The 25,933-nt window shown below is 44.5% G+C and overlaps 1 protein-coding gene across 2 annotated transcripts; it reads right to left on the bottom strand.

The window, feature by feature from the left end:
- Window positions 1-1,701: 1,701 nt before the first annotated feature.
- On the bottom strand, window positions 1,702-24,946 carry LOC130123953 (kinesin-associated protein 3-like). Of its 2 annotated transcripts, none has more exons than XM_056293289.1 (20): window positions 24,878-24,946; window positions 23,370-23,501; window positions 22,432-22,589; window positions 19,350-19,411; window positions 18,665-18,806; window positions 16,858-16,957; window positions 16,635-16,759; window positions 15,759-15,857; window positions 15,375-15,553; window positions 12,939-13,101; window positions 12,122-12,222; window positions 11,835-11,943; window positions 10,549-10,661; window positions 10,068-10,233; window positions 8,257-8,382; window positions 7,829-7,927; window positions 6,672-6,757; window positions 4,964-5,114; window positions 4,634-4,718; window positions 1,702-2,173 (listed from the first exon to the last, which is right to left on the bottom strand). In XM_056293289.1, exons 1-20 carry the CDS (start codon window positions 24,904-24,906, stop codon window positions 2,071-2,073), a joined length of 2,328 nt encoding a protein of 775 aa, XP_056149264.1. In that variant the 5' UTR covers window positions 24,907-24,946; the 3' UTR covers window positions 1,702-2,070. The 2 variants fall into 2 exon arrangements, with proteins under 2 accessions (XP_056149264.1, XP_056149265.1); XM_056293290.1 differs by having other exon boundaries at window positions 1,702-2,143; window positions 22,438-22,589.
- Window positions 24,947-25,933: the final 987 nt, after the last annotated feature.

The following is a 25,933-nucleotide window of genomic DNA, read 5'->3' as shown; positions in this document are numbered from 1 at the left end:
AGATGGCGAGAGCTGGCTGATGAGCGATGCGGAGTGATACGAGGCAGCATGCGGAGTGATACGAGGCAGCAGAGAGAAGCGGGAGGTTTTGATGGGAATGTTCATGTTGCCTACTGCAGCTTTAGGACTTGAGTGGACTTCTGAGATTTACTACTTGTGACTTGGAAATTAAGGACTCTGTCCTACCTCTGGTGCTTGTAGTGGCCAACATGGCTCTGGCCAAATATCAGCTGTTACTATCATCACATCACAGCATGTTGGATGGTATCAGTGTTAATGTCTCTATTAATAAGCTTTTAGAAAATATAAACTCAACAGTGGCATGCAAGCTTGGATCAGTGACACTAAAGGATGCTTTTTTTTCTTATTTACCGCTATTTCACTAGCTCAATTCTTACTGAATGCCTCCAGACTACAGCTTTTTTCAATGTTATGTTGTATTTTAGCTTAAATTCTACTGTAACCAGCAGGAGGAATCCACATCCCACATTGAGATCCACTACACCAGTGTAGACTCTGGCCAGGGAGTGACAGGAAGACATGATAACTCCCCATCTACTGTACCACAGGACATGGCAAAGAAAGCCAAGTTTTAATATCAATTTCTAATTCAGAAATCGCAGTGATGAGGCGACATACGCTTGTGAAAAAAGAGTTACCGTACAATTTGTATTTGATTCTATTAAGCCAGTGAGGCCAAAGAAGTGATTTTTTTCAGTTAACTATAACTGCTTTGTAACGGACTAAAGTAACTATAACTGCTTTTTACCTGACAAAAGTATCTATAACTGCTTTGTAACGGACTAAAGTATCTATAACAGCTTTGTAACAGACAAAAGTAACTATAACTGCTTTGTAACTGACTAAAGTAACTATAACTGCTTTGTAACAGACAAAAGTATCTATAACTGCTTTGTAACGGACTAAAGTAACTGTAACTACTTTTTACCTGACTAAAGTATCTATAACTGCTTTGTAACGGACAAAAGTAACTATAACTACTTTTTACCTGACTAAAGTATCTATAACTGCTTTGTAACGGACAAAAGTAACTATAACTGCTTTGTAACGGACTAAAGTAACTGTTTTGTAACTGACTAAAGTAACTATAACTAACTGACTAAAGGAAGACTAACAGGAGAGATTTTCTAAGCTGAGCATTATAAATCTCTCTTTAACAAGCTGTTACACGGAGGGGGTCCAATTTCATTTTGAGATCTTTACAACAGAAAGAAGCACAACCCATCTAATTTGGCTGCAGTGCAACGTGTAGTATCTGGAGTATACCGTTTAAACCTTAAAGCCAACAGTACCAGAATAAACTGTTCTTCACACTAATACTCCCGTCTTTGCTTGACTGCAGTGCATTGTTGGTGTAAATTAGAAAATGTGTTGTGCTCAATTTGCTTATCTTACTATCACGTATTGTACAAAAGGTTAACTAAGATGGAAATTTGTTTGGTTTTCTGTAACAATCTTTTTTTCTTCGTGAAAGTTTTCCGTTTGGTTCATAAACCCGACAGCCCCGACACGGCACCGCTTGGATGACGCTATCAAGTTGTGAATGGTTACGATTCTCAAGCATTTGTCAAACCTGAGATTTACTGGCTAACATATACTGTCTTGCCATATTATCTGAATTTTCTTCAATATTTAGCGATAACGATTATTATCGCCAACAAAAAAAAATAGAAGCTTGAATGACAGGTGTAAATTAAGCCTTGGATTAAGCTTTCCTTCGCCAGTTTTCCAGGGCAAAGATGGCTGCATGGCCATTTTTTTCCTCCATGATAAATCTTAACGCTGTTTCAAGTCTTGCATGATTTGGTTTTCACCTCTTCAAACTGAATACTGATGCTAAATAACATTAGAATAGACCCAATTTTCTGGCTGAAATGCTCGTGCTCCCTGATACCATCACATTTTGGATCCCTACTAGGAACTATTGGAGCCTTTCAAGTAATGGTAAAGAATTCTTTGACAGGCGCTAGTTCTCACTACACATTCTTACCATAGCAAAATACTGGTTGTTATTTGTACTGTACATGTTGAGGTGCTGTTTGTGTGTGTCTACGTATACTGATAGTAGGGCTGCTCATCAGGTCTGAAGCCGTAGGCCGTGGCTGGTCGGCCAGGAGAGGAGCTGGTCTGGTCAAAGGCGTCGCTGCCATCCCTGGAAAAACAAAAGCGGCTGAATGAGAGCCGGACTCGCTTTAAAACACGCTGTTGTCCTTATGTGTAGGTATATAAAGTGAAGACCTTATATCAGTTCCCACACTTGCTGTTTTGGTATTTAGTGAATACTTATTTCTGCAATTTGTCCTAAGTACTTGACTGTGCTGAGTGGTTGCGGGTGATAAGTGCATATTCAAGTCACCGTTAGGAAGTAATGTTACTGCTACATCACAGCCGTAAACAGGCTGTGGGAGTGAAATGAAAAGTGACATGTATCCATCAGTTGTCGGATGTTTTGCACTGGTGACGAAGATGAACATTTCTCAGCGTCCGGGTGGCGTTGTGGTCAATTCCGTTGCCTACCAACACGGGGATCGGCGATTCGGATCCCCATGTTACCTCCGGCTTGGTCGGGCATCCCTACAGACACAATCGGCTGTGTCTGCCCGTGGGAAGCCGGACTTGGGTTATGCATCCTGGTCGCTGCACTAGCGCCTCCTCTGTTCGGTCGGGGCACCTGTTGGGGGGAGGGGGAACTAGGGGGGAATAGAGTGACCCTCCCACGCGCTACGTCCCCCTGGTGAAACTCCTGTCAGGTGAAAAGAAGCGGCTGCTGACGCCACAAGTATCGGAGGAGGCATGTGGTAGTCTGCAGCCCTCCCCGGATCAGCAGAGGGGGCGACACAGTGACCGGGACGGCTTGGAAAACAGGGTAATTGGGGAGAACAAGGGGGAAAATGAAAAAAAAAAAAGATGAAAATTTCCATATGGAGCGTGAGGAAGTCAAATGTTTGCTTGTTGAAGAGAAGTCAAAAACCCCATTTATGATGAATACTGGTGACAAGACAGCGTTAGGCTGCAAACATGAAAAGCCTTCATGCTACATTTACATCTTCTGGCAAAGACTAATGTTGTGATATAATTTAAAAAACTGAAATATGATGTTATACGACGATAAATATACCGGCAGCTATAATGTAATTTACAAAGGAAATTACCGATTCCTGAAAACAAAGATCTGACAGCATAAAAGCACTTTGGGATGGGTACTTGGCTCGACACTACTTCCCAGTGAAAGGGTGCATGAAGTGTTCATCAAGCGTACTCGAGGCTCAGCATTTTCGGTTTTTACCGATTTTCACCGAAAAATACCCAGATTTTAAACCGATTTTCACCCGGATTTTATGTTTCCACGGATCCAAAAGTTGTTCCTGTTTGTGTGAGGTTATGTAACAGTGTCCTCTTGTGGCGAAATTCGGCATGCTGGATGACTCTGAAAAATAAAAACCGAAAACGCTGAGCCGTGAGCATACTTGAGCATCATTTTGAAGGTAGGAGGTGTCGGAGGCTCAGATCCTGTGATTTAGGCTTTAATTCCACTTTAAATGTCAGTGGTTCAACAGCTTCACCACTACTCTATCTAAACAGTATTTCAGTTACGTGTTGGAGAAGGCGTTTCTCAGAGGTAGGCGGGTGAAAGCATGGTGCAAAACAGAAGCCAAGCTTTCTCACACTGGAACAGAAAGTATTACTCTATATATATTACTCTATATAGGCCGTGTCCACAGTAAACGAGTCTGTTTAGAGCAAGGCACTGACAGAGGACGGGGCCTTCGTCTTCTCATTTCTTCACGCTACTACTCAATAGCAAGGTAATCAAATCCTGTCTCAAATCTGCTCCAAAATGTCGAGTTCATGTTGGATCATTGCTACAAAATCGTTGATTGAAAGTATTCTAACATTACATTTTTACTTCGGTCACCAATAATCCATCTATTGAATTTACTGCCGTGCCCCCCCACACTTGAAGATTAGTTCCCCCTTAATTTCTGCAAAATTGGCCCGTGTGCCAAAACAAAGAGACATCCAAACCAAAGAAGAGGATCGGGCACAGAAAAGGGCACAACTGTGTCTTGTATTTGGCCAATTACCCGACTCTTCCGAGCCGTCCCAGTCGCTGCTCCACCCCCTCTGCCGATCCCGGCAGGGCTGTGGACTACCACATGCCTCCTCCCATACATGTGGGGTCGCCAGCCGCTTCTTTTCACCTGACAGTGCAGAGTTTCACCAGGGGGGGATGTAGCACGTGGGAGGATCACGCTATTCCCCCCGGCTCCCCCTCCCCCCTGAACAGGCGCCCCGACCGACCAGAGGGGGTGCTAGTGTGGCGACCAGAACACATACCCACATCTGGCTTCCCACCCATAGACACAGCCTGTAGGAACGCCCAGCCAAGCCAGAGGTAACACGGGGATTCGAACCGGCGATCCCCGTGTTGGTAGGCAACGGAATAGACCGCTAAGCTACCCAGACGCCCCTTTTCCTTGATCTTTTCCCCCAAATCATACTGCATTTGGCCTGCGGACACAGGCTGAGGATAACTGGCTGACTGAAAACCCTGCATTGCTTATTCCCAGTGAAGTTAACCCCTGTTTTCTGGATGCTGCTTTCAACTCACCCGGCAAGATGAGAGTCTCCATTCTGAGGCTGCAGGTCTCTGTAGAAATCTGGACTGACTGAACCGTCCGCTGGAGTTATACCATCTAGAGATATAAAACGCACGCACACACACACACACACGTTTCTCAGTCAGATCTTGATTTCTTGGTTACCTTGACAATACCGATGGTGTTCGTTTGATGCATCAAATTACACCGTGGTAACCCTTCAAATCACAGTGAAGCATGTTACTTTGTGCATCATAGCTACACTGTGTAATGTGTATGAATGTGCCGTCTTCCTGCGTTAACTAGTGGGTTTTTTCACGTGTGTGTGTGTGTGTGTATACCAGCGCTGTAGTACAGATCGGTCCTGTCATTGTCATAAAGATATGGTTCAGCATCCTCTGCTTGTCGGCTCTCCACCATCTCCAACCACTGATTGTTGTGGAAACGAAATTTCTCCGACTGAATCTTCCTCCCCCACTCCTCATCGTACTCCTGCAGGAGACAAAAGAAACACAAGAAAGAGAGTGAGGGCCGTGTGCAGGAAAGGAAAGTGATTGAACAACCAGTAAATGACAGGCAGAAACAATAAGTACGAGGGTTTGTGAAACATTTTCCATCCTTCTAGGTGTCCATTTGACGTCTTGGTTAGTCCAGTCTCAAAGACTGAGGACTGCTGGTTTGAACTCCAGTACCAACTATGCCAAATATTGCCAGTGAGCAAGGTCACGCAACCGTGTGTGTAATTATGCTAACTTGCACCAAAATGCAGGTACCATGCACATACAGGTGTTTACAGTATATTACTGCAGTTTTGCTTGCGCAGATAAAACATGTACATTCATTCTCTCAAAAAAAGCTGAGAGACTTTTCTAGTTAGCGAGCTACATGCAACCTTTTAAACGTTTGTAGTGAAACTTTGTATCAGTGAACAACCAGCATTTACCAAAATGCACAATTTAAACGACTACTAACGTTTGAACAATAAGGGTAAGATGTCACACAATTCATACAAGACTTGAAGGATAGTGTGTTATGGTAACTGACATCAGAGCTTTGATGATGTGCAGGATGCGACCAAACACTTCCACCCTAACATACATATGTTACTCAGCAATGACAGAGCATGTATATATATATATATATATGTGTGTGTGTATGTGTATTTGTATGTATATATATAATGTGTATATATGTATATACATATATATGTGTGTATGTATGTATGTATGTATATGTATATATATATATATATGTGTGTGTGTGTGTATGTATATATATGTATGTATATATATATCTCAACACAGATACAGGAAAAAAGATTTTAATTTTTTCCTGTATCCATGTTGATATATTCCGTTCCTCATTAGTCGAGCACTCAACACCATTGACGGTTTCGGGGAAAAAAACGCTATATATATATATATATGCTCTGTCATATACACACACACACACACACACACACATATATATACACATACACACACACATTTTTTTGGGGAGGACTCCACCCCCCCTTTTCTCCCCAATTGTATCCGGCCAATTACCCCACTCTTCCGAGCCGTCCCGGTCTCTGCTCCACCCCCTCTGCCAATCCAGGGAGGGCTGCAGTCTACCACACACCTCCTCCCATACATGTGGAGTCGCCAGCCGCTTCTTTTCACCTGACAGTGAGGAGTTTCACCAGGGGGACACAACGCGTGGGAGGATCACACTATTCCCCTCAGTCCCCCCCCCCCCCGAACAGGTGCCCCGACCGACCAGAGGAGGCACTAGTGCAGCGATCAGGACCCACCCACATCCAGCTTCCCACCCACAGACATGGTCAATTGTGTCTGTAGGGACGCCGACCAAGACGGAGGTAACACAGGGATTCGAACTGGCGATCCACGTGTTGATAGGCAACAGAATAGACCACCACGCCACCCAGACGCCCCCCAGAGTATGTTTTTATGCGATAGTGTCCATCAGTATGTGTTGTGTGTGTGTTTTGGTCAGTGTGTTTCTGTCGAGCCTCCATGGATGTGTGTGTCCAGCAGGGGTGTTACTCACAGCGATAATGTCCAGCGTGTTGTCACAGACCTTCCTGATCTCAGCGTTCTTGTCATGCATCAGGTCTATCAGGTAGGCGGGGGCTTCTGAGAGAGGGGGCGGTTAGGGTAATAGTGCAGTGGTTGTAAATGGGAATTCTGGGAATCTCCCCCATTAATCCTATTAAAAACCACCAGCCTGTCCTGGTTTTAGAAGGTTGCAGAGGTCAAAAACATTTTGAGAGGGTGTTGTTCTTATTGACAAAAAACCTAATTGTAACTGGAAATGGTTTTGATGAGCCTTTTGCATTATCCATCCATCCATTATCCAAGTAGCTTATCCTGAGCAGGGTTGCCGGATGCTGGAGCCTGTCCCAGCAGCCATTGGGCGGCAGGCGGGGAGACACCCTGCCAGTCCATCACAGGGCGGGCACACGCGCACACACACACACACACACACACACACACACACACACACACACACACACACACACACACACACACACACACACACACCTAGGGACAATTTAGTACAGCTGATTCAGCTGACCTACATCTTTGGACTGTGGAGAAAACCCATACAGACACGGGGAGAACACTGCAAACTCCACACAGAGGATGACCCTGAACGACCCCCAAGGTTATTATCATTATTATTATTGTCCGGCAGCACGGTGGCGCTGTGGTTAGCGCGGTCACCTCAAAGGCAAGAAGGTCCTGGGTTTGAGCCCCACGGTAGTCCAACCTTGGGTCTTATATTATCTGATCAAAAAAAATGCATCCCCCAACATGTAAGCCAGTCATTTCTAAGCAGATGTTGATGTCAGACAGCTCAGATAGATAAGGTTATGAAGCACATCCGGTTTCAAGTCATTTTCAAATTCCAGTGTGCGGAGATCTACGTGTGTGTGTGTGTCTATGACAGGGCAGGAATTAATATGCAGTTGTATGGAAGTTATGGAACAACCCATACCTATAAAAAAGATGACATCATTAAGCTGTTAGGTGGGCTAAACTGGTGGGAGGGCTCTGTATGTGTAGAGGAAGACTTCGTTTGCCTTGATGATGCTAAAGAAACAAACGGGTACTTCAGATACCTATGCCTGGACCACTGCCCGGATGAGTTGTGACGAACGGGGGTGAATTATGGGTAACCGGAGTGCAGAGTGTGTAGGATACGGGTATCTTTGATGATGACGTCTCGCGTGGCCTGGTGAAAGACCATCTGGTAGAAGACGTAGACGATCTGGCACACAAACTCATCGTCCTCCTGTTGGGCTACACACCAAGAACAGAGGAGGAGGACTCCAGTAAGACAGGACGTGGTGTCACTTTGGCTAAACAAGGTTCTTGGGATTTATAAACTCTAACAGCGCAACATGAAGGATCCACATTTGTCAGCACATTTCATTACAGAAAGGATTTAACTCAGCCGACTCCAAAACCGTCCAAAATGAAAGCATCACTGCAGATTTCCTCTGCTAATGGTAATAATGGTCACGTCTTCATTTAGCCAGACTCGGGGCAGGGACATCGAGCTCACATCACTGACATCACTGCACCATGTGGTATTGATGAGGGCACCTTAAAGAACGGGGTACTGTTACCATTTAGCAGCTCTATAATGGCGGGAATGATGCCGGATTTGGCCAACATGGCAGCACAGGCGTCATCCATGGACACGGTTCCAATCATGATCACCACCTCCAGGATGAGGTCGTCCTCTGCTGAACCTGAGAGAGAGACACACACACACACACATATACACACACACACACACACACACACACACACACGGCTCATCAGTGATAAAGTACACTAACATGACCACAATCACTGAAACGTAACGTACTGGTAAGTTGACTGTGCTAATTCATATTGGTTTTAGGGTTCTTAAAATGGGACCTATAGATATTTAACTGTTTAGCTACCTGGCTGATACCACAGTTAAATATTCACACACGAGGTCCCATTTACCACTCAAACTGGGATTATCAATAAAAAGACCCGACAGGCGGCATTACAGGCACAAATCAATATCCTCATTTTTTCTCCTGGAATTTTAGTCCAATGACGGCTTGATACTGTTCAGCGACTGAGCTGATGATCTTGACTGAACAGGTTTTTATGCGACCGTTTTTCCTTCTCTTCATTCTCCTGCAGTTCACGCACACAGTCGTGTAGATGAAGCACAGCAGAACATTTCCAGAAGGTTCCAGTATTCCAACCACATTCACAAACCATTCTTAAGGAGAAAGTTCTTCCTGGAGGTCCACTTTTACCTCCAGTTGAAATTTAAGAACAAATCGAAGAAGAGCTGCATTTACCAAAACATCTCGTAAGAATCATTTCTTTTCCATGACTTTTCAACTTCAGGTATATACACCTGAAACTAAATTAAAGATCAGATTTAAAAAAAAAAAACCCTTCGAAAAGTTAACCGTTAACCTCATCGAGTGGAGGGCAAAATTTTTATTTATTTATGCCGCAATGCCCCCCCCTTTCTCCCCAATTGTACCTGGCCAATTACCCCACTCTTCTGAGCCGTCCCGGTCTCTGCTCCGCCCCCTCTGCTGATCCGGGGAGGGCTGCAGACTACCACATGCCTCCTCCCATACATGTGGAGTCGCCAGCTGCTTCTTTTCCCCTGACAGTGAGGAGTTTCACCAGGGGGATGTAGCGCGCGGGAGGATCACGCTATTCCCCCCCTCAAACAGGCGCCCCGACCGACCAGAGGAGGCGCTAGTGCAGCGACCAGGACACACACCCACATTCGGCTTCCCACCTGCAGACACGGCTAATTGTGTCTGTGGGGACGCCCGACCAAGCCGGAGGTAACACGGGGATTTGAACTGGCGATCCCCATGTTGGTAGGCAACGCAACAGACCGCCACGCCACCCGTATGTGGTTCAAATTTTATTAATCACATTTTTCATAAGGAAAGTAAGTATATGGCAGATTATTGACTTGTTGATAGCCAAAGAGGGGCAAACACATGGGGTATTTAGCCACAAGGTTCCCCGTCACGAGGCTACCTACTCTGGAGAGGTTTAGTTCGAAAAACATAAAATAAAATCCAACTCTGGCTGTGTAGTAACACCTGGAAGCAAAGTTTCTTCGTAAGAATAAAACGTTATCTGCTTTAACACTCAACATTTAACTCAGTCATTACTGTGAACGCAGCAGACGTTTCACAACGCAACTGAATCTCATTAACTCTGTAAATGTCGTTTCACAGCCCAAGGCCGTCTCGCTGGATGTAAGTAGCACGCGAGCTCCAGCAGGCAGCACAGTTTTAGATGGTCTGGATGGCTGACGTGCGTCAACCTGGCATTTCACAGGCACCTCAACACCGACATAACGGCACATGATAGCCAATAAGTCATCCGTCATAAGAAAGTAGTCTCCTCCACCTGCCTGGTTTAAGCCTGTCCTTGAGGTAAGGTACCAAGTTGTATTCTTTAAGTACCAACTCCCAGTCCAGGTCCGGGATGGTGAGGTTGGCCAGTGTTCCCAGACATTCCAGAACAAACTCCTCCTCTTCCTCTGCACTGATCTGCGCTGCCAAGTCACCAACGTAGTCCTGAGGGAAGAATGGAGAGAGAGAGAGAGAAGGAAGGAAGGAAGGAAAGAAATAAAATTAAAAAGTATTTCCTTTTCAGCGCTATATCCTCAACTCCTAAAATTACACTAGAAAATAGACTCATTTAGTTCATATGATTTTGCTCTTTCAAGAGAAAATTTCATTATTACTATTATTATCATCATCCTCTTCTTCATGCAGTACCTGGAACTAGTGCCAACAGTGATACCAGTGTATTCTGAGTTTGTAAAATCAGTAATTTAACTTGCTAACTGAATTGTCGATGAGGGGGGAGACCAGTTTCTGGTTACTAACTACAAAAAGCTGTTTAGTGGGTCCATCATGCTGGGAGATGTTTCTGATCATCTTCATCAGCAGACAATCCTTCAGCTTCAGAGCTCTTTTCATTAACATCTTCAGCCCGTTACCTGAAGACAGAGAACGAGGCAAAGATAAATCAGACACAGCAGCAGAAAGACTTAAAATGCATTGGACAATATATTCAAAAGTTTTCTTACAGTTGCACAATTCGGTCTAGATTTGGGAATCTACACTCGCCCAGCAAAAAAACAACAACAATGAAGTCGTTCTTGAGCTTTTTCTCAAACTAAATCTTGGAGATACTAAACTGAGAGTGAATAAGCGAATGGGACACCCAGCTGTGGCCACAGCAACCGTGCTCAGGGGGGAATCACCATTTTGAGGTTTGCAACTCTGAAATACAACCGATTCAGTTTTAAACAAACAAAACCTATGAATCCAGAACATCGGTTGCCAGTTTACTGTCAACGCAGCTCATCCAGAGTTACTCTCCATACCATGTTTGACGCTTTAGAGCGGTTTAGTTTTTACGCCATTAAAACACCCATGTTTTACTTTTTTGGACTGTTTTCCTCCTTTTTCTCTCCAGTTGTATCCGGCCAATTACCCCACTCTTCCGAGCCGCTGCTCCACCCCCTCTGCCAATCCGGGGAGGGCTGCAGACCACCACATGCCTCCTCCCATACATGTGGAGTCGCTAGCCGCTTCTTATCACCTGACAGTGAGGAGTTTCACCGAGGGGACGTAGCGTGTGGGAGGATCACACTATTCCCCCCAGTCCCCCCCCCCCGGACAGGCGCCCCAACCGACCAGAGGAGGCGCTAGTGCAGTGACCAGGACACATACCCACATCCAGCTTCCCACCAACAGACACGGCCAATTGTGTCCGTAGGGACGCCCAACCAAGCCGGAGGTAACGCGGGGATTCGAACTAGTGAGCCCCATGTTGGTAGGCAACGGAATAGACCGCTACGCCACCGGGATGTCCCAGAGCAGTTTAATTTTTAGGCCATGAAAACACCCATGTTCAAACACATGCATGGGCACAGATGTAGTAGTCATGCATTCACACACACACACACACACACACACATACACACACACACTTCTAACCCAAATCCTAACCCTAAAACAGACCATTAAAGAAGTGAGGACCAGCCAAAATGCCCTCACGTTGCAACGATGTCCTCATTCTGATGGTTAAAAACTCAAATTGGTCCTCACAGAGCTAGAAGCACACACACACACACAGACACACACACACACACACACACCCTTACCTTCACACATGAGCTGGGCGTTCCTCTTATTGGCAGCCAGATTGATGCAGAGGGAGATGAGCTCTGGGTTTATCTTTTCCTCACCGTGCTCATAAAGCATTTGCATCAGCTACAAACACACACACACACACACACACACACACACACACACACACACACACACACTTTTAGTGCTTCCTATAGCAATTCTAACATAAAATTATTCAAGTCATTTAAACATCTGATCAAATAAATGTAAATGCCGCTGCTCGTATTCTATGTGTTAATCCTGGTGTCAGTGGTGTTACCTGAGGTATACAGTCAGTGTAGGCCAGCATGACCCTGAAGCGCTCATCAACACTGATGTGGTACAGGGTGCAGATGACCACCTGTCGGTTGTTCGCATCACCTGGATGACGACAAAAATAAATGAACAAAATGCCTTGAACATCATCAGTCAAACTCAGCTTGCAGATAACTCCCCCCCCCCCCCACACTCTTTTTCTCCCCAATTGTCAATTGTACTTGGCCAATGACCCCACCCTCCTGAGTCGTCCCGGTCATTGTTCCGCCCCCTCTGCCGGTCCAGACTACCACATGCCTCCTGCAGTACATGTGGAGTCGCCGGCTGCTTCCTTTCACCTGACAGTGAGGAGTTTCGCCAGGGGGACGTAGCGCGTGGGAGCATCACGCCATTCCCCCCAGTTCCCCCTCCCCCCCCGAACAGGTGCCCCGACCATCCAGAGGAGGCGCTAGTGCAGTGACCAGGACACATACCCACATCCGGTTTCCCACCCGCAGACACGGCCAATTGTGTCTGTAGGGATGCCCGACCAAGCTGGAGGTAACACGGGGATTCAAACAGGCGATCCCCGTGTTGGTAAGCTTGTACATAATTTTGACAACAGTGAATGGCATTTCTTTATGTTTAGGGCTGTGGTCTCTTGGAGGGTGCCAGCATCCAAGTTTCTAATGAGGCATATTTGTTTATACTAGCATTGTACTTGCTGACTTAACAGGTTTAGACAGTAATCCTACTTCCGCCATCACTTCCTGTGAAACTTCAGACAACTTTACATCGTCCAACCACACTGGCCTAGCGTCCAGTCTGTCTTTTTACATTACCTAGTAAGGCAGTCAGTTTGGGCAGCAGTCCAACCTCCACCATCTTGGCTCTGAGTCCGGAGTCAAAGGAGAGGTTGAGCAGCAGGCGCAGCGTCAGATTCAGAAGGTCGTCGTGGTCACAAGGAACCAGACGGGCCAATCGCTCAACAGTATCCACCTCAGCCTGCCAATCACACAGCCAACACCCCACAGACATGAGAATGGCCGCCCACCGAATAATGATGATTCTGCTCCTGTGCCATTTGTTCTAACTTCGCATCCATCCATCCATCCATCAGTCCATCCATCAGTTCAACTTCCTGTCGTTTCTGCTGATGTCAACTGTGTAGAATCAATACAACCATAATTTTCTTTCCTTCCTGTGTGTATCTTCTGTATTTTTAGTTTACATAGTCCCCCCCCTTTTTTTCTCCCCAGTTGTATCCGGCCAATTACCCCACTCTTCCGAGCCGTCTCGGTCGCTGCTCCACCCCCTCCGCCGATCCAGACTACAACATGTCTCCTCTGATACATGTGGCGTCAGCAGCCGCTTCTTTTCACCTGACAGTGAGGAGTTTCACCAGGGGGATGTAGCGGGTGGGAGGATCACACTATTCCCCCCAGACCCCCCCCCCCAACAGGCGCCCTGACCAACCAGAGGAGGCGCTAGTGCAACGACCAGGACACATACCCACGTCCGGCTTCCCACCCGCAGACACAGCCAATTGTGTCTGTAGGGATACCCAACCAAGCCGGAGGTAACATGGGGATTCGAACCGGCGAGCTCCGTGTTGGTAGGCAACGGAATAGACCGCCACACCACCTGGATGCCCTACTCGACAAAGTTTATCCAAACTCTCTTTCTCCCTCTCTCACTTTTTTCAAATATTTCCTTTGATTGTTTTTCAGCTTCATATTCAGGGGGTCATGACCGCCATCATGTTCATTTGAAATGTGCTGGAAAAGGAAATCTGGTCTGAAGGCCTGATATGGTTAGCAGGAAATGAAGAGAACGAATTCATCATGAATTCATGCATAAACGCTATCTCAATAGAATAAAGACAACATTTTAAGGTGTATATTTGTCTTGCCAATTAGAAGCTGAACCACATTAGATGATTTTCATAAGATCGTAAGTCTGATGGTGACATTGACAGCTAGGGGACAGATCATCCTGTAGTGTGACATGATTTAAAATTTGAGTCTTTGGACCTAAAGACAAGATGGCTGTGAATCAAGCTGAGACGAGACAAGAAAATGGCGATGTTTGATTTCATCTGGACTGTCCTAACCAGACTCCCGAGGTGTGAAATGACCCAAGTCTAGAAATTTCCCACCTTCTAAAGGGTTAAGGACTGTATGTATTTTTATCCCATTATAAATTCATATCAAATAGTACATGTAATTTAAATGAACAATAACCAAGGCCAAGGTTTTATGTTTGCAAAAATAAATAAAGCACACACAGAGGAAAAACATGTAATATGTATAATTGTATGAATTGTCACTGTACGGCAGCATCGGACTCGGACTCATTAAACTCTACTTTTCTGTACACAAGGATTTTTTTGATTCCACACACATACACACACACTTATCTGTATGTTGTGTGATGTTTTATCTTTATTTTGTCTTTTTTATGCACATTTCTGATGGCAAGACAAGAATTTACTCAAGAGCATTCATTCCATCTAAACTTCCCTTATGAGGTTAAATTTGGTTTAGTGGGGGCGTCCGGGTAGCGTAGGTCCATTTTGTCGCCTATCAACACGCAGATCGTCGGTTTGAATCCCCGTGTTACCTCCGGCTTGGTCAGGTGTCCCTACAGACACAATTGGGGCCATGTGTCCTGCACTAGTGCCTCCTCTGGTTGGTCGGGGCGCCTGTTCCGGGGGGACGACATGATCCTCCCACGCGCTACGTCCCCCTGGTGAAACTCCTCACTGTCAGGTGAAAAGAAGTGGCTGGAGACTCCACATGTATCGGAGGAGGCATGTGGTAGTCTGCAGCCCTCCTGGGATGGGCAGAGGGGGGTGGAGCAGCGAACGGGACGGCTCGGAAGAATGGGGTAATTGGCCAAATACGATTGGGGAGAAAAAAAAAAGGGGGGGGATTGGTTTCGTGGTGTGACCTGAGCTTTGGCAGACTACCAGTGATCTAAAAGGGTATTAACTCACTACCAGTGTTGTTGACAGGGTGGGACGATCTTACGGCGTCAACATGTTTAAGATGCTTACACTAGAGTTTTGGCTGTGGAAACTCCCCATTACTCCAAATTAGGGTTGTTGTTCTTTTAATGAGGAAACACCACAGATGGAGGCTTAAACTTTCTTGATGAAGAAAAAAAAGAAGTCAGAGCAAGCACGTTATTTTTTTTTTACCATAAAGCCTGCTCTCTTCTTTTGTTGAGACATTGTTTTTTCTCTGCTCCATACTTCCATTCTCTTTGTCTCTCACCATATCGTTCTTGTTCTCGAGGAAGATGGACAGCTTCTTCAGGAAGGACACGACCAAGACCAGCAGCTCCTCATCGTCCCGCTCCAGAACTTTGACCAGCAGGCTGACGATATTCTTGTTCCTCATCTTCAACTCTGTCCGCGTGTCCTCGGCAAGATTCAACAAGAGGTAGAGAGACACTGAGAGAGAGAGAGAGAGAGAGAGAGAGAGAGAGAGAGAGAGAGAGAGAGAGAGAGAGAGAGAGAGAGAGAGAGAGAGAGAGAGACACACACACACACACACACATACACACAGAGAGAAGCTGTAATAACTTCAGAGTAATAACAGAGACCTCTCTAGTTTTACTGTCAGGATGAAAAGCATCACTCTGAAATCTCATCCTACCTCGAAACAGCTGTTCTTGTTTGCCCAGAAGGCCACGGTACTTCCTGAGAGCTTTGTCCTGTTCCCTCCTCAGAGAACCGTTCTCAGGATCAGACTCACGTACCCGCCAAATGTTAAGGCACACACATACACACACTACGATGTAAAAGGACACATGCACACTCTCATCCAAACAACACACACACACACCTTCTTTCCCTTGTGCATGGATATGGATTTGTCAGGAAACATACAAACGTCAACAAAGAACTGAAGCTGCAATCTGTACCTTCCTCCATCAACACGTGGTTATTTTACCCATCTGAACCATGATGACAATGAGGTGGTCGGTGGACAGACAGTCAGCCTTCCAGTACAACAGTGCTGTGATATAGTGGATGTAGGGGGCAGACAGAAATAGATCTGTTGACTCTGATTTTCTGGGACTACAAACCAGGTGCAGCAGCCATTGTGGCTGGTGTGCCGTCAGCTCAGCAGTAAACAGTTCCCACCCGTGTAAAAATGGATCCTGGGACCAAAGCTAACACGCACAGTCTGATGTATTACAAACTACATCACACTGTAAGGGAACACTGTTGTACAGTCCTATTGATTGTCACGGACATATCGGCATCACTTTTTTTTTACCCAGTCAAAACATTTCAACAGTGGTATATGGAGACTAGAAAGAGTCTCCAACCATGGTAAAGATGACTGGTAGGATTATATAATCTGACCACATGGTCCAGATGGATAAAATAATGACATATTAGTGGAGAGAAATTGTGAATTTTAGCTTTAAAGGTAAGAACCGATTGGGAGGAAAGAGAGAAACAACATGAGAGGAGGCTGTGGGGAAAGAAGTGAAACGGTTGGGGAGAAGAGGAAAAAGGATATAAGCCTTGCTCTTCTTGTGTAGTTCTTCCTGCCAGAGGGTGTACCTCTTCAGCTCATGTTCCACCATGCTCATGCACAATGCTCCGACCTTATAATGACTCACTACGGCGTGGAACTGAGAGAAACTGGAGAAGAGACACGGTCATACGTGCTGTTCTTACTCGATACATGTTAGAGTGGATCGGCAGACCATTGAGAAGGTAATGTGTGTTTGTTTTGTCACCTGGAGAAGCAGAAGAAGATGTAGATGATGATAGTGGCCAGCTCTACACTCTGTTTCCAGTCCTCCCTCAAAACCCTGGCAAGAGCTCCTAGAACGGTCTCTGTAGACACAAACCCCGACGTCAACACAAAGGTCCAGTGAAATGGGGAAAAAAACGTATTTTATTTCCTCTTGGCTCTTTTATCGACACTTGATCTACATCCATTAACACTGTTCAAGAAAAATCATTTTTTTTTCCTTCCATTTATAAGAATATTTTTCTCTTGACAAATACAATATTTTTTCAACTACATCATTCTGAACTTGTGGGTGTATGCCATTAGCGTGGGAAGGGGGGGGGCTGGGGGGCTGCAGCCCCCTCTAGTATTGGGTGCAGCCCCCCAGGAGTGGCAGGTGGCTGTGTAACATCTTAGACCCAACAGTATGCCTAACTTTTCCTAATGTACAAATGCAAAAAAATAAAACGTGCCTTTATTTTAAACAGCGGGCTCGGGCTGCGTGGCTTGTACGTTTCTAATAATAAAGTGAGTAAACACTCCATTCCAAATCTGTCACACACACACACCTTACAAACAAAATAGTGATGTCATACTGTATTGACCGGGGGAGGAGGTCGCTCTGACTGTCGGCAGTTCTGCGCTGGGGGAGCGCAGTGGCTGGTGGGAGTGTTAATGTTAGATTTAAAATGGTGTTTTAATGATGTGGTGTTCATGTTGTAGTTATTCTTGTGTTTTTGTAGGAGACTGTTTACTGACTAACTGACTGTAGGGCCGTGATGGGGACCGATGTCGCCACTTGGGACGGGGGGGGGGGGGGGGACTCATTACGTTGTTATCAGTTCTGGGCGGTGTGGATAAAAGAGCACTCCCGGGGTCGTGCGGTGTATGGGGGCACGGGAGTTGCGATTAAAAAGAGATCTCTGCCTCTCGTCTCATTCTTCCTCACCGGCTCGCCACAATACTTTGCTTTAGTTGGCAGCCCCCCTACTTAAAACATCTTCCCGAGCGCCTGGCGTACGCTAACAAAACATCCAATTAATGAATGGAAGTGAGAATGGGAGAAGACAGAGATCGTCTACCGCCACACTGAAACTAGCCCATCGCATATTGATGTCCACATGCTTCTAAAAATGCCTGGATATGATTGGCTGCCGGTCAAATCAATCTCCCATCCGTCACTTAAGCCCACCTGACCTGTCAGTTTCAGCTAGATAAATGTCAAATCACGGAGGTTTGCGGCGCTCTACATGCCATTTCATAGGCCCATTTAATAGTTGGAGTAAATCGAGTTCTCCGTTTCATGTTTCCACCTAATTTTTGAACAAATTTCAAGCAAATAGTTAAATGCTGCAAACAAAAAGCTTGCAGTTTAGGATGTGCTCCCATCAGATCTGTTTAAGCAAATAGAACTTGAACATAGTTTTACCTGTCCTACGTCATCTGTCCATAACCCACACCCACCAGAAAGATGGACCAGATATGATTGATTGACAGCTGCTCATGTGATTAAATTCCATTCTCGTTACATTCTTTTCGGGGGAAACGTGTTTCCGTGGCAATTTATCGCATTTCATTTTAATAGAAGAAAAAGTAAAAATAAAACTTTTATGCAAATTTTGGAGATTAAATGAAATGTCGAATTAAAAAAATAAACAAAAATAAAAAACAAACAGATCGACAAAGCAGATTAATAGAACCCTCAACTGCCCACCCGCAGGGAACAAAGTATTTGTACTGCCATGTTTTCTGTTGACATTAAAACAGTGGGACTAAGCCTCGGTAATAAAGGGGTTCATATGAAATCGAACCGTTCTGCAGCAGTTCCTCCAGGTTGTCGGGGTTTCGGGCCAGCTGCAGAATGAGAGCAGAGCCTCTGATCTTCTCTGGAATTCCTTCGTAGAGCAGCTCCACGTACTCGTCCACCCTGGTTATACTGGCCTCCTCGTTTAACTACAAGCACAAACAGACAACCACGCACAAAAAAAAAACAAACAAAAAGATTATTAGGGACTAACATTTAGGACTGAAAAGCTTTTCAATTAATAAAGAATGAAAAAAAATTTGTGAAAAAAACCCCCAATTCTTTACAAATAGAATTTTTACCACTGCCATGCCAAGATCACTAGTCGATATTACCTAAAAATACATCGTCACCTTACTGATGGCAAATTATATCCATCCAAATACACCTGTACACATTAAAGATACTGCAAATAATAATAACAATAATACTAAATTAAACTCATATGGCGCTTTTCTAACACTGAACAAGTCGCATTACAATACAGTCTTCATACCAAACACGACCGCTGGAACATCAAAACTGTGACACAAAACCAGTGAAAACAAAACTACAGCCAAATGTCTATAGATATAAAAACTACAAACCTTCAACGCACACCGAAAACTGTCTGAACTACAGCTGAAATGGAAACAAAATCTGCATCCAAATAAAAATTCACGCCAAAATGATATGAGGACTTGTGGTCATACCTCCATTCCTTCAAACGGGGTAAGCTCTCTGGGTTTCACCGCTCTCCTCTCTTTCCTCTCCACTGGCGATGGACAGAAATGCAACACAAACAACAAAACAAAGTTTACATTGTACTGCACTTCAAACTATCATCTTTAAAAAAAAAAAAAAAAAGGAGCAAAAGTTGACTTGTCAGTGTTTCCAGGGATGGAGGAGCAAAGAATTGGACAAGAAATGTTCACCTTCTGATTAAGGACTACAATTCTATTAAAACTGTTATACCTCAAAACATAATTCATCAAATATATTCTTTCTGCCATTTTTGTGGTATATAATTGTAAGTGCTACTGCTGGAACTCACACGGGAACCACAGAGGAAAGTCAATTCAGGACAAGGAAAAATGGAAACAGGTCATACATGAGTGAGTTTTAATTGCTGAGCAACTACAACGATCAGCCGAAACATTAAAACCACTGACAGGTAAGTCCATAACATTGATTATTTCATTACAATGGCACCTGTCAAGGGGTGGGATATATTAGGCAGCAAGTGAACAGTCAGTTCTTGAAGCTGATGTGTTGGAAGCAGGAAAACTGGGCAAGCATAAAGACCTGAGCGACTTTGACAAGAGCCAAATTGTGATGGCTAGACGACTGGATCAGAGCATCTCCAGAACGGTAGGTCTAGTGGGATGATCCCGGGATGCAGTGGTTGGTACCTACCAAAAGTGGTCCAAGGAAGGACAACCGGCGACAGAGTCATGGGCGCCCAAGGCTCACTGATACGCATGGGGAGCAAAGACTAGTCCGTCTGGTCCGATCCCACAGAAGAGCTACTGTAGCTTAAATTGCTGAAAAAGTTAATGCTGGCTATGATAGACAGGTGTCAGAACACAGTGCATCACAGCTTGCTGTGTATGGGGCTGCGTAGCTGCAGACCGGTCAGAGTGCCCATGATGACCCCTGTCCACTGCTGAAAAGCACCTACAATGGGCACGTGAGCGTCAGAACTGGACCATGGAGCAATGGAAGAAGGTGGCCTGGTCTGATGAATCATGTTTTCTTTAACATCATGTGGACGGCCGGGTGCATGTGTGTCATTTACCTGGGGAAGTGATGGCACCAGGATGCACTATGGGAAGAAGGCGAGCTGGCAGGGGCAGTGTGATGCTCTGGGCAATGTTCTGCTGGGAAACATTGGGTCCTGGCATTCATGTGGATGTTACTTTGACACGTATCACCTACCTAAACATCATTGCAGACCAGCTACACACCTTCATGATGACCAGCTACACCCCTTGCAATGGTATTCCTTGATGGCAGTGGCCTCTTTCAGCAGGATAATGCACCCTGCAACACTGTACACATTGTTCAGGAATAGTTTGAGGAACACGAACAAGAGTTCAAGGTGTTACTTGGCCTCCAAATTACCCAGATCTCAATCCGATCAAGCATCTGTGGGATGTTCTGGAAAGCAAGTCTGATCCACAGAGGCCCCACCTCGCAACTTACAGGACTTAAAGGATCTGCTGCTAACGTCTTGGTGCCGGTGTGCAGACAAATGCTCACAAGACAAATGCTCACAATACTAATAGAAAAAGAGACAAATGCTCACAATACTAATAGAAAAAGAGACAAATGCTCACAAATTGTTTTACCATCTTTATTTGTCAAAAAGTCGACTGAACATTCTGTTGCATGTCACATAAGACATATCACATAGGCCTAAGCATGTGAGAGGGATCACATCTCCCTGACAAATGAAATGGTGATCTTAAAGATAATCATGATAATGAGACTATCAATTACTGTTTGGTAATACATAATCTTAATTAACCTTTATTCATGGAAACATATTTTACTAGTGCATTGGGTTTTGAAGGTATTTGTACATATTTTCATAATTAAATCGATAGGTAAACATATTTCATATTTGTATATCTGTATACTATAATTTTTCGCTGTAAATATAGATTATAAAACAATTTGTGAGCATTTGTCTCTTTCTCTTTTAGTGTTGTGAGCATTTGTCTTGTGAGCATTTGTCTTGTGAGCATTGGTCTTGTGAGCATTGGTCTTGTGAGTATTTGTCTTGTGAGCATTTGTCATGGAATCCTTGGTGCCAGATACCAGAAGGAAGACACCTTAAGACGTTTTGTGGAGTCCATACCTTGATGGGCCAGAGCTGTTTTGGCAGCATGAGGGGGACCTACACAATATTAAGCAGGTGGTTTTAACGTTTTGGCTGACCGGCGTATGTTATTCTCTGTGGAAAAGGTCAATTCCTGACTATGTATTAATTCTGACTAATGATGGCTACCTAAGAACATCATAAATTTTGATGGCTAACAGTTCTATAAACAGCTGACTAGACAAATCTTAGACACCTCTACAGCTTCTAGGTGACTGTGTCTATATGAAATGTGAGACTAGTCAGAGAATTATGACACCTAGGTGCCCCAGTCTGAGAAAAATGGAAAGACGACATTTTGAATTTCAATCCAGCTAAGATATATGATAAGATAAAACTTTATCATACCAAGTTATGAAGAGTTCTTCACTGACTTGTTGATCGTCTCAATCTAATGTTGACACCTCTATATGACTGACAATCAAAGGAGACCACCAGCAAGAAGAGTAGATATTTCTATATTTGACAGCTGATGATTGCATGAAAAAAAGGCTTGTACTGTCTCATAAAGAATTTACTTGACTCACTGGATATTTCTATATAATGATTCCAAATGCTTGTCTTTGGTTTGGATTCCCCAAGCTATCTGACCAAACAATTTATGGCACAGAGTTGGGATATATAGCCACAAGTAGAGATACATTACCTCATGGCTGTATATCTTACAAACAGCTGTTTTTCCAAAACCCCACTATATCTGTCACTCTTCTCTTCAAACCAACTGCATCAGACACCAGAGGAAGAATGGAGAGCTACACGATGAAAGGCAATTATTCTTTTGAAAAAGGAAGTTGTTCTTCTGCAAAATACTACCACTTTTGTCCACAGGATGCACAAAGTTGACAAAAATCCCAAACTCCCAGTAGCAGGTTTAAGAGGTGAAGCTAAAAAGTGACCACGATGTAACTGACCTTTGCCCTCTCCAGAAGGCGATTTCCTATTCTGGAGATAGTAGAGAAGCTGTTCTACTTGGGGCAGACAGGACAGAGGGATGAGTTTACACTCCTCCACCACTTTTCTGGCCAATGCCCCCACATCTGTACTAGGGGACAGGCTTTTCACCCGGATACTAAGAGAAGAGAAAATAAGAGGAGGGATGAGAAGAGAAGAGTTTACACTCATCCGCTTGTTCGCATACACTCATCCACTTGTTCGCACCAATTAAAAAGCCAGTTTAACTGGGCTACACTTGGAAACAGTACAGACAGAAACAAAGACATACACGCTGTTCCAGCGAAAACAGTTAAAAAGCAAAAGACAATTCTTAAACTTTTACAGCCTCTTCCAAAACAGAGACAAAAAACAGGAAAGAAGGAAAACTGCAGGGAAAACGCTGAACAGCGAGAGAACTGAGGACTGGAGCACCGGAACAGGAGAAAGGGGGAAAGGTAAAGTAAGGAAGTACAGAAAAAAATGTGTGAGAGGATGAGGAAGAAAGAGTACACTGACAGTAGAGCTGGTCTATATGGGAAATATTTTTGCAGTTATCATATGGAATAAACATAATATCGATATATATATATCAAGATATCTGCTCACAGGTGCAAAAATACCTTAATTAAGAATCCATCTGAGGTTCATCACATTGAATAATTATAGGCCGTTCAATATTTCAGACCACATTTTGTATGAGTTAGGTCATAGATTCTCATTACCATTCATTTTGATCACAAAATTGTACATCACAATATCTGAATTTCATTCCAATACCACTGAAAGACGATAAAACAATAATATTTAATAAGTGTCCAGCCCTAACTTTTTCGTGTGGTCCCTTTCCATTAATCTTGAAACAGGAAGTAGGAAGAAGAAGGCAGCAAGGGAAAAGACGGGAAAGGACTGTACTCACATCTTATGTCCATCCTTACGTTCTCCCAGCATGTGGTCTCCTGTCTCTCCAAGTATGGAGGCTTCCACCTCATACTGCACCACCAGCGCCTTCTCCGTGGGATGGACGTCCAATCCGCATGTCTTCACTTTGCTTTGGAGAGAGGAAAAGGGTTCAGCGAGCCTGCATGTTTTTCCCCTGAACTGCGTTACTGAGGCATAATGAGTAAATGCTATGAAGAGATTAGATGCAAAGATTTCTACATTTCTGAATGTTAAGTCAGGGAAACATAAAAGCTTAAAGTTTTCGAAACGCATAGGCATTAAAATAACAGGTAATACTTTAGTATGGGGAACATATTCTAAGTAAAAAAACTTAATTACTAGTGAATTAGTAATGATCAAGATGTCACTTTAGTATGGGAACATATTCTAAGTAACAAAAACTTAATTTAGAGTAATTTAACACTATGAACACTTGTAGTTTTGTGTGTTGTTATGTAAGAACAGACCATATTCATTAAGTGTTAGTAAGGGAGAATAACTCTTCTTGTGGTACTACCACCTTATAAAGTCCACACTAAGCAAAGCATATTGAGATGGTGCTACTAATAAGCCATAATTCTGAGGTTATAGAGGGACAACTCATAGTTAATGGCTTACTGGTTGTATAATAAGGCCATGCAGAATAAGGCATTAATGAGTACGTAATAATGACCAATTAAGAGCCAATATGTTGCTAATTTGCATGCTAATAAGCACCTAATGGTGACTACGTTCCCCATACTAAAGTGTTACATAAAAAAATCGTAATATCATATCACACTATATACACAATATAGTGATATTTGAAAAACCGCATTATGTAGCGAATCAGCACTAAAGTATCCTTGTAATATCGAAACAGGAGATGCTGATTCGCATGAAACTGGGCCAAAACAAAAGAACCCCCCCCCCCCCCCCACATCTCCTAGCAGAAACCTGGACGAGAGAAGGGAAGTGGGTGAAACTTACTCGAAACTTAACAGAAATGTGCAAAAAAAAAAAACAGTTCAAGTTCAAAGTATGCACATAGTATGTTTCATGTTATCCCTGATACATCCTCCACACGTCACAATGTTCTTTATGATTCAAGGGACCTGCAACTATTCAACAACATCCCTGTCCAGATCTGATGGCAGTGACTGACTATAAACCGAATATGTCCTCAGAGGACCCCCCCCCCCCGAATCTGGCTCTGCACACAGCTGTGGCTGGAACAAGGCTGCAGATGTGGACTAACGCAGGCTGAGCCCAGCTATTAGCCGTTAGCACAGCGCTGATTAGCTTTCTTAGCCTAATCCCCTATGACGGTTTGATAGGGATTAGGGTTTAAACGCTGGCAAATGTGGAGGGTGGTTTACTGAGCTACACTGTAACATGCACAGTGGTGTATGTAGCGCGTTGTAGGTTTATTCCTGAACTCATCTCCGAGGTCTCATATATCACCGCAGCTAATTACAAACCTCGGTGAAGCGGAGTCGTCCTTACCGTTTGAGGTAGCACGTGTCATCCTGCATCGTCCCCCCCACTCGCCGTGACGCTTCGGGTCAGGCTAAGAGCGCTATTTTAACGATATGTTAGAAGAAAATACCCCGAAAATCACGACCGGAAACCAAGACACCGCTGCGCTGCCGCGGTCTGCCAGCGCCGCCACCGTTCCGCCTACAACAGAACGTGGACTTCAAATATGTCTCCGCCGCTTCCTTCCGCCAGGGCCGGCCCCGTCACTGTACTTCCGGCTTGGAGGACTCGACGAAGTAAAACGGGGAAAAATAAAGTGTTGTGAATTGAAAGTAAAGGTACGCTTAAATACGTTGTTTCGGAGCGAAAACGGAAATGTGAATTTGTTTCAACGAAAGGGATAAGTGCTGGAGAAAGTCTCTACATTTCCCGCGCAAATAAAATGGACGGATGGATAATATCCCGACTTCCTGTAAGACGTCTGAGCCCCTGCTGGTTGAACTCAGTCATAGGCGTGCAGTCCAGATAGCTTACGGTAGAGGCTAGCTCCCGTCGATGCAGAGAACGGTCAACTGAGCATGCGCAAGTACTCGTCGCCTCCGTTGTTTGGGTAGGTTAAGGTCAGGGTTAGGGTCAAAGTTAGCCAATCAGACGCAGAGTAGGGGCGGGTCTTCCTAGAATCCTAGCGCCCGGATGCTACGCGGGGCGTGTGGAGGCATTTCGCGCATGCTCAGTTGACCGTTCTCTCCTCCCATTTCCGTTCTCTGCATTGATGGGAATTAGCCTTTGCCGATAGCTTACCGTCCAAGTTCTCTCCTTAAAGTGGGGTAACCCCCCCCTTTTTTAAAAATCTTATAACATATTGGTATGAGTGTAGGGAGCCAGAACTGGTTGTCGTGATGATTAAATCAACAAAAAACGAGATGCTTCATTGGGTGGCTTCCCGGGCAGGGATGGGTGATCTTATCCAGAAAGGGCCAGTGTGGGCAGTTACACACCTGAGCCCAATAATCAACCAGTGGAGCTCCACACAGGTGTGTTACTGCTTGGCTGGACCAAAAACCTTCACCCACACTGGCCCTT

The sequence above is a fragment of the Lampris incognitus genome, chromosome 14 (assembly GCF_029633865.1).
Source record: "Lampris incognitus isolate fLamInc1 chromosome 14, fLamInc1.hap2, whole genome shotgun sequence".
NCBI lineage: Eukaryota > Metazoa > Chordata > Actinopteri > Lampriformes > Lampridae > Lampris > Lampris incognitus.
The sequence above is the reverse complement of the archived record's forward strand: the minus strand, read 5'-3'. Positions and strand labels throughout refer to the sequence as shown.

Excerpts from the sequence above, each read along its gene's own strand:
- LOC130123953 (XM_056293289.1), bottom strand. The coding sequence starts at position 24,906 with ATGCAGGATGACACGTGCTACCTCAAACG. Across the intron at positions 15,858-16,634 it reads ACACAAGAAGAGCAAGGCTT|GTGAGTCTGATCCTGAGAAC; the intron begins ATATCCTTTTTC and ends TTTGGCGGGTAC. Across the intron at positions 13,102-15,374 it reads TCGAGAACAAGAACGATATG|GCTGAGGTGGATACTGTTGA; the intron begins GTGAGAGACAAA and ends TGTGATTGGCAG.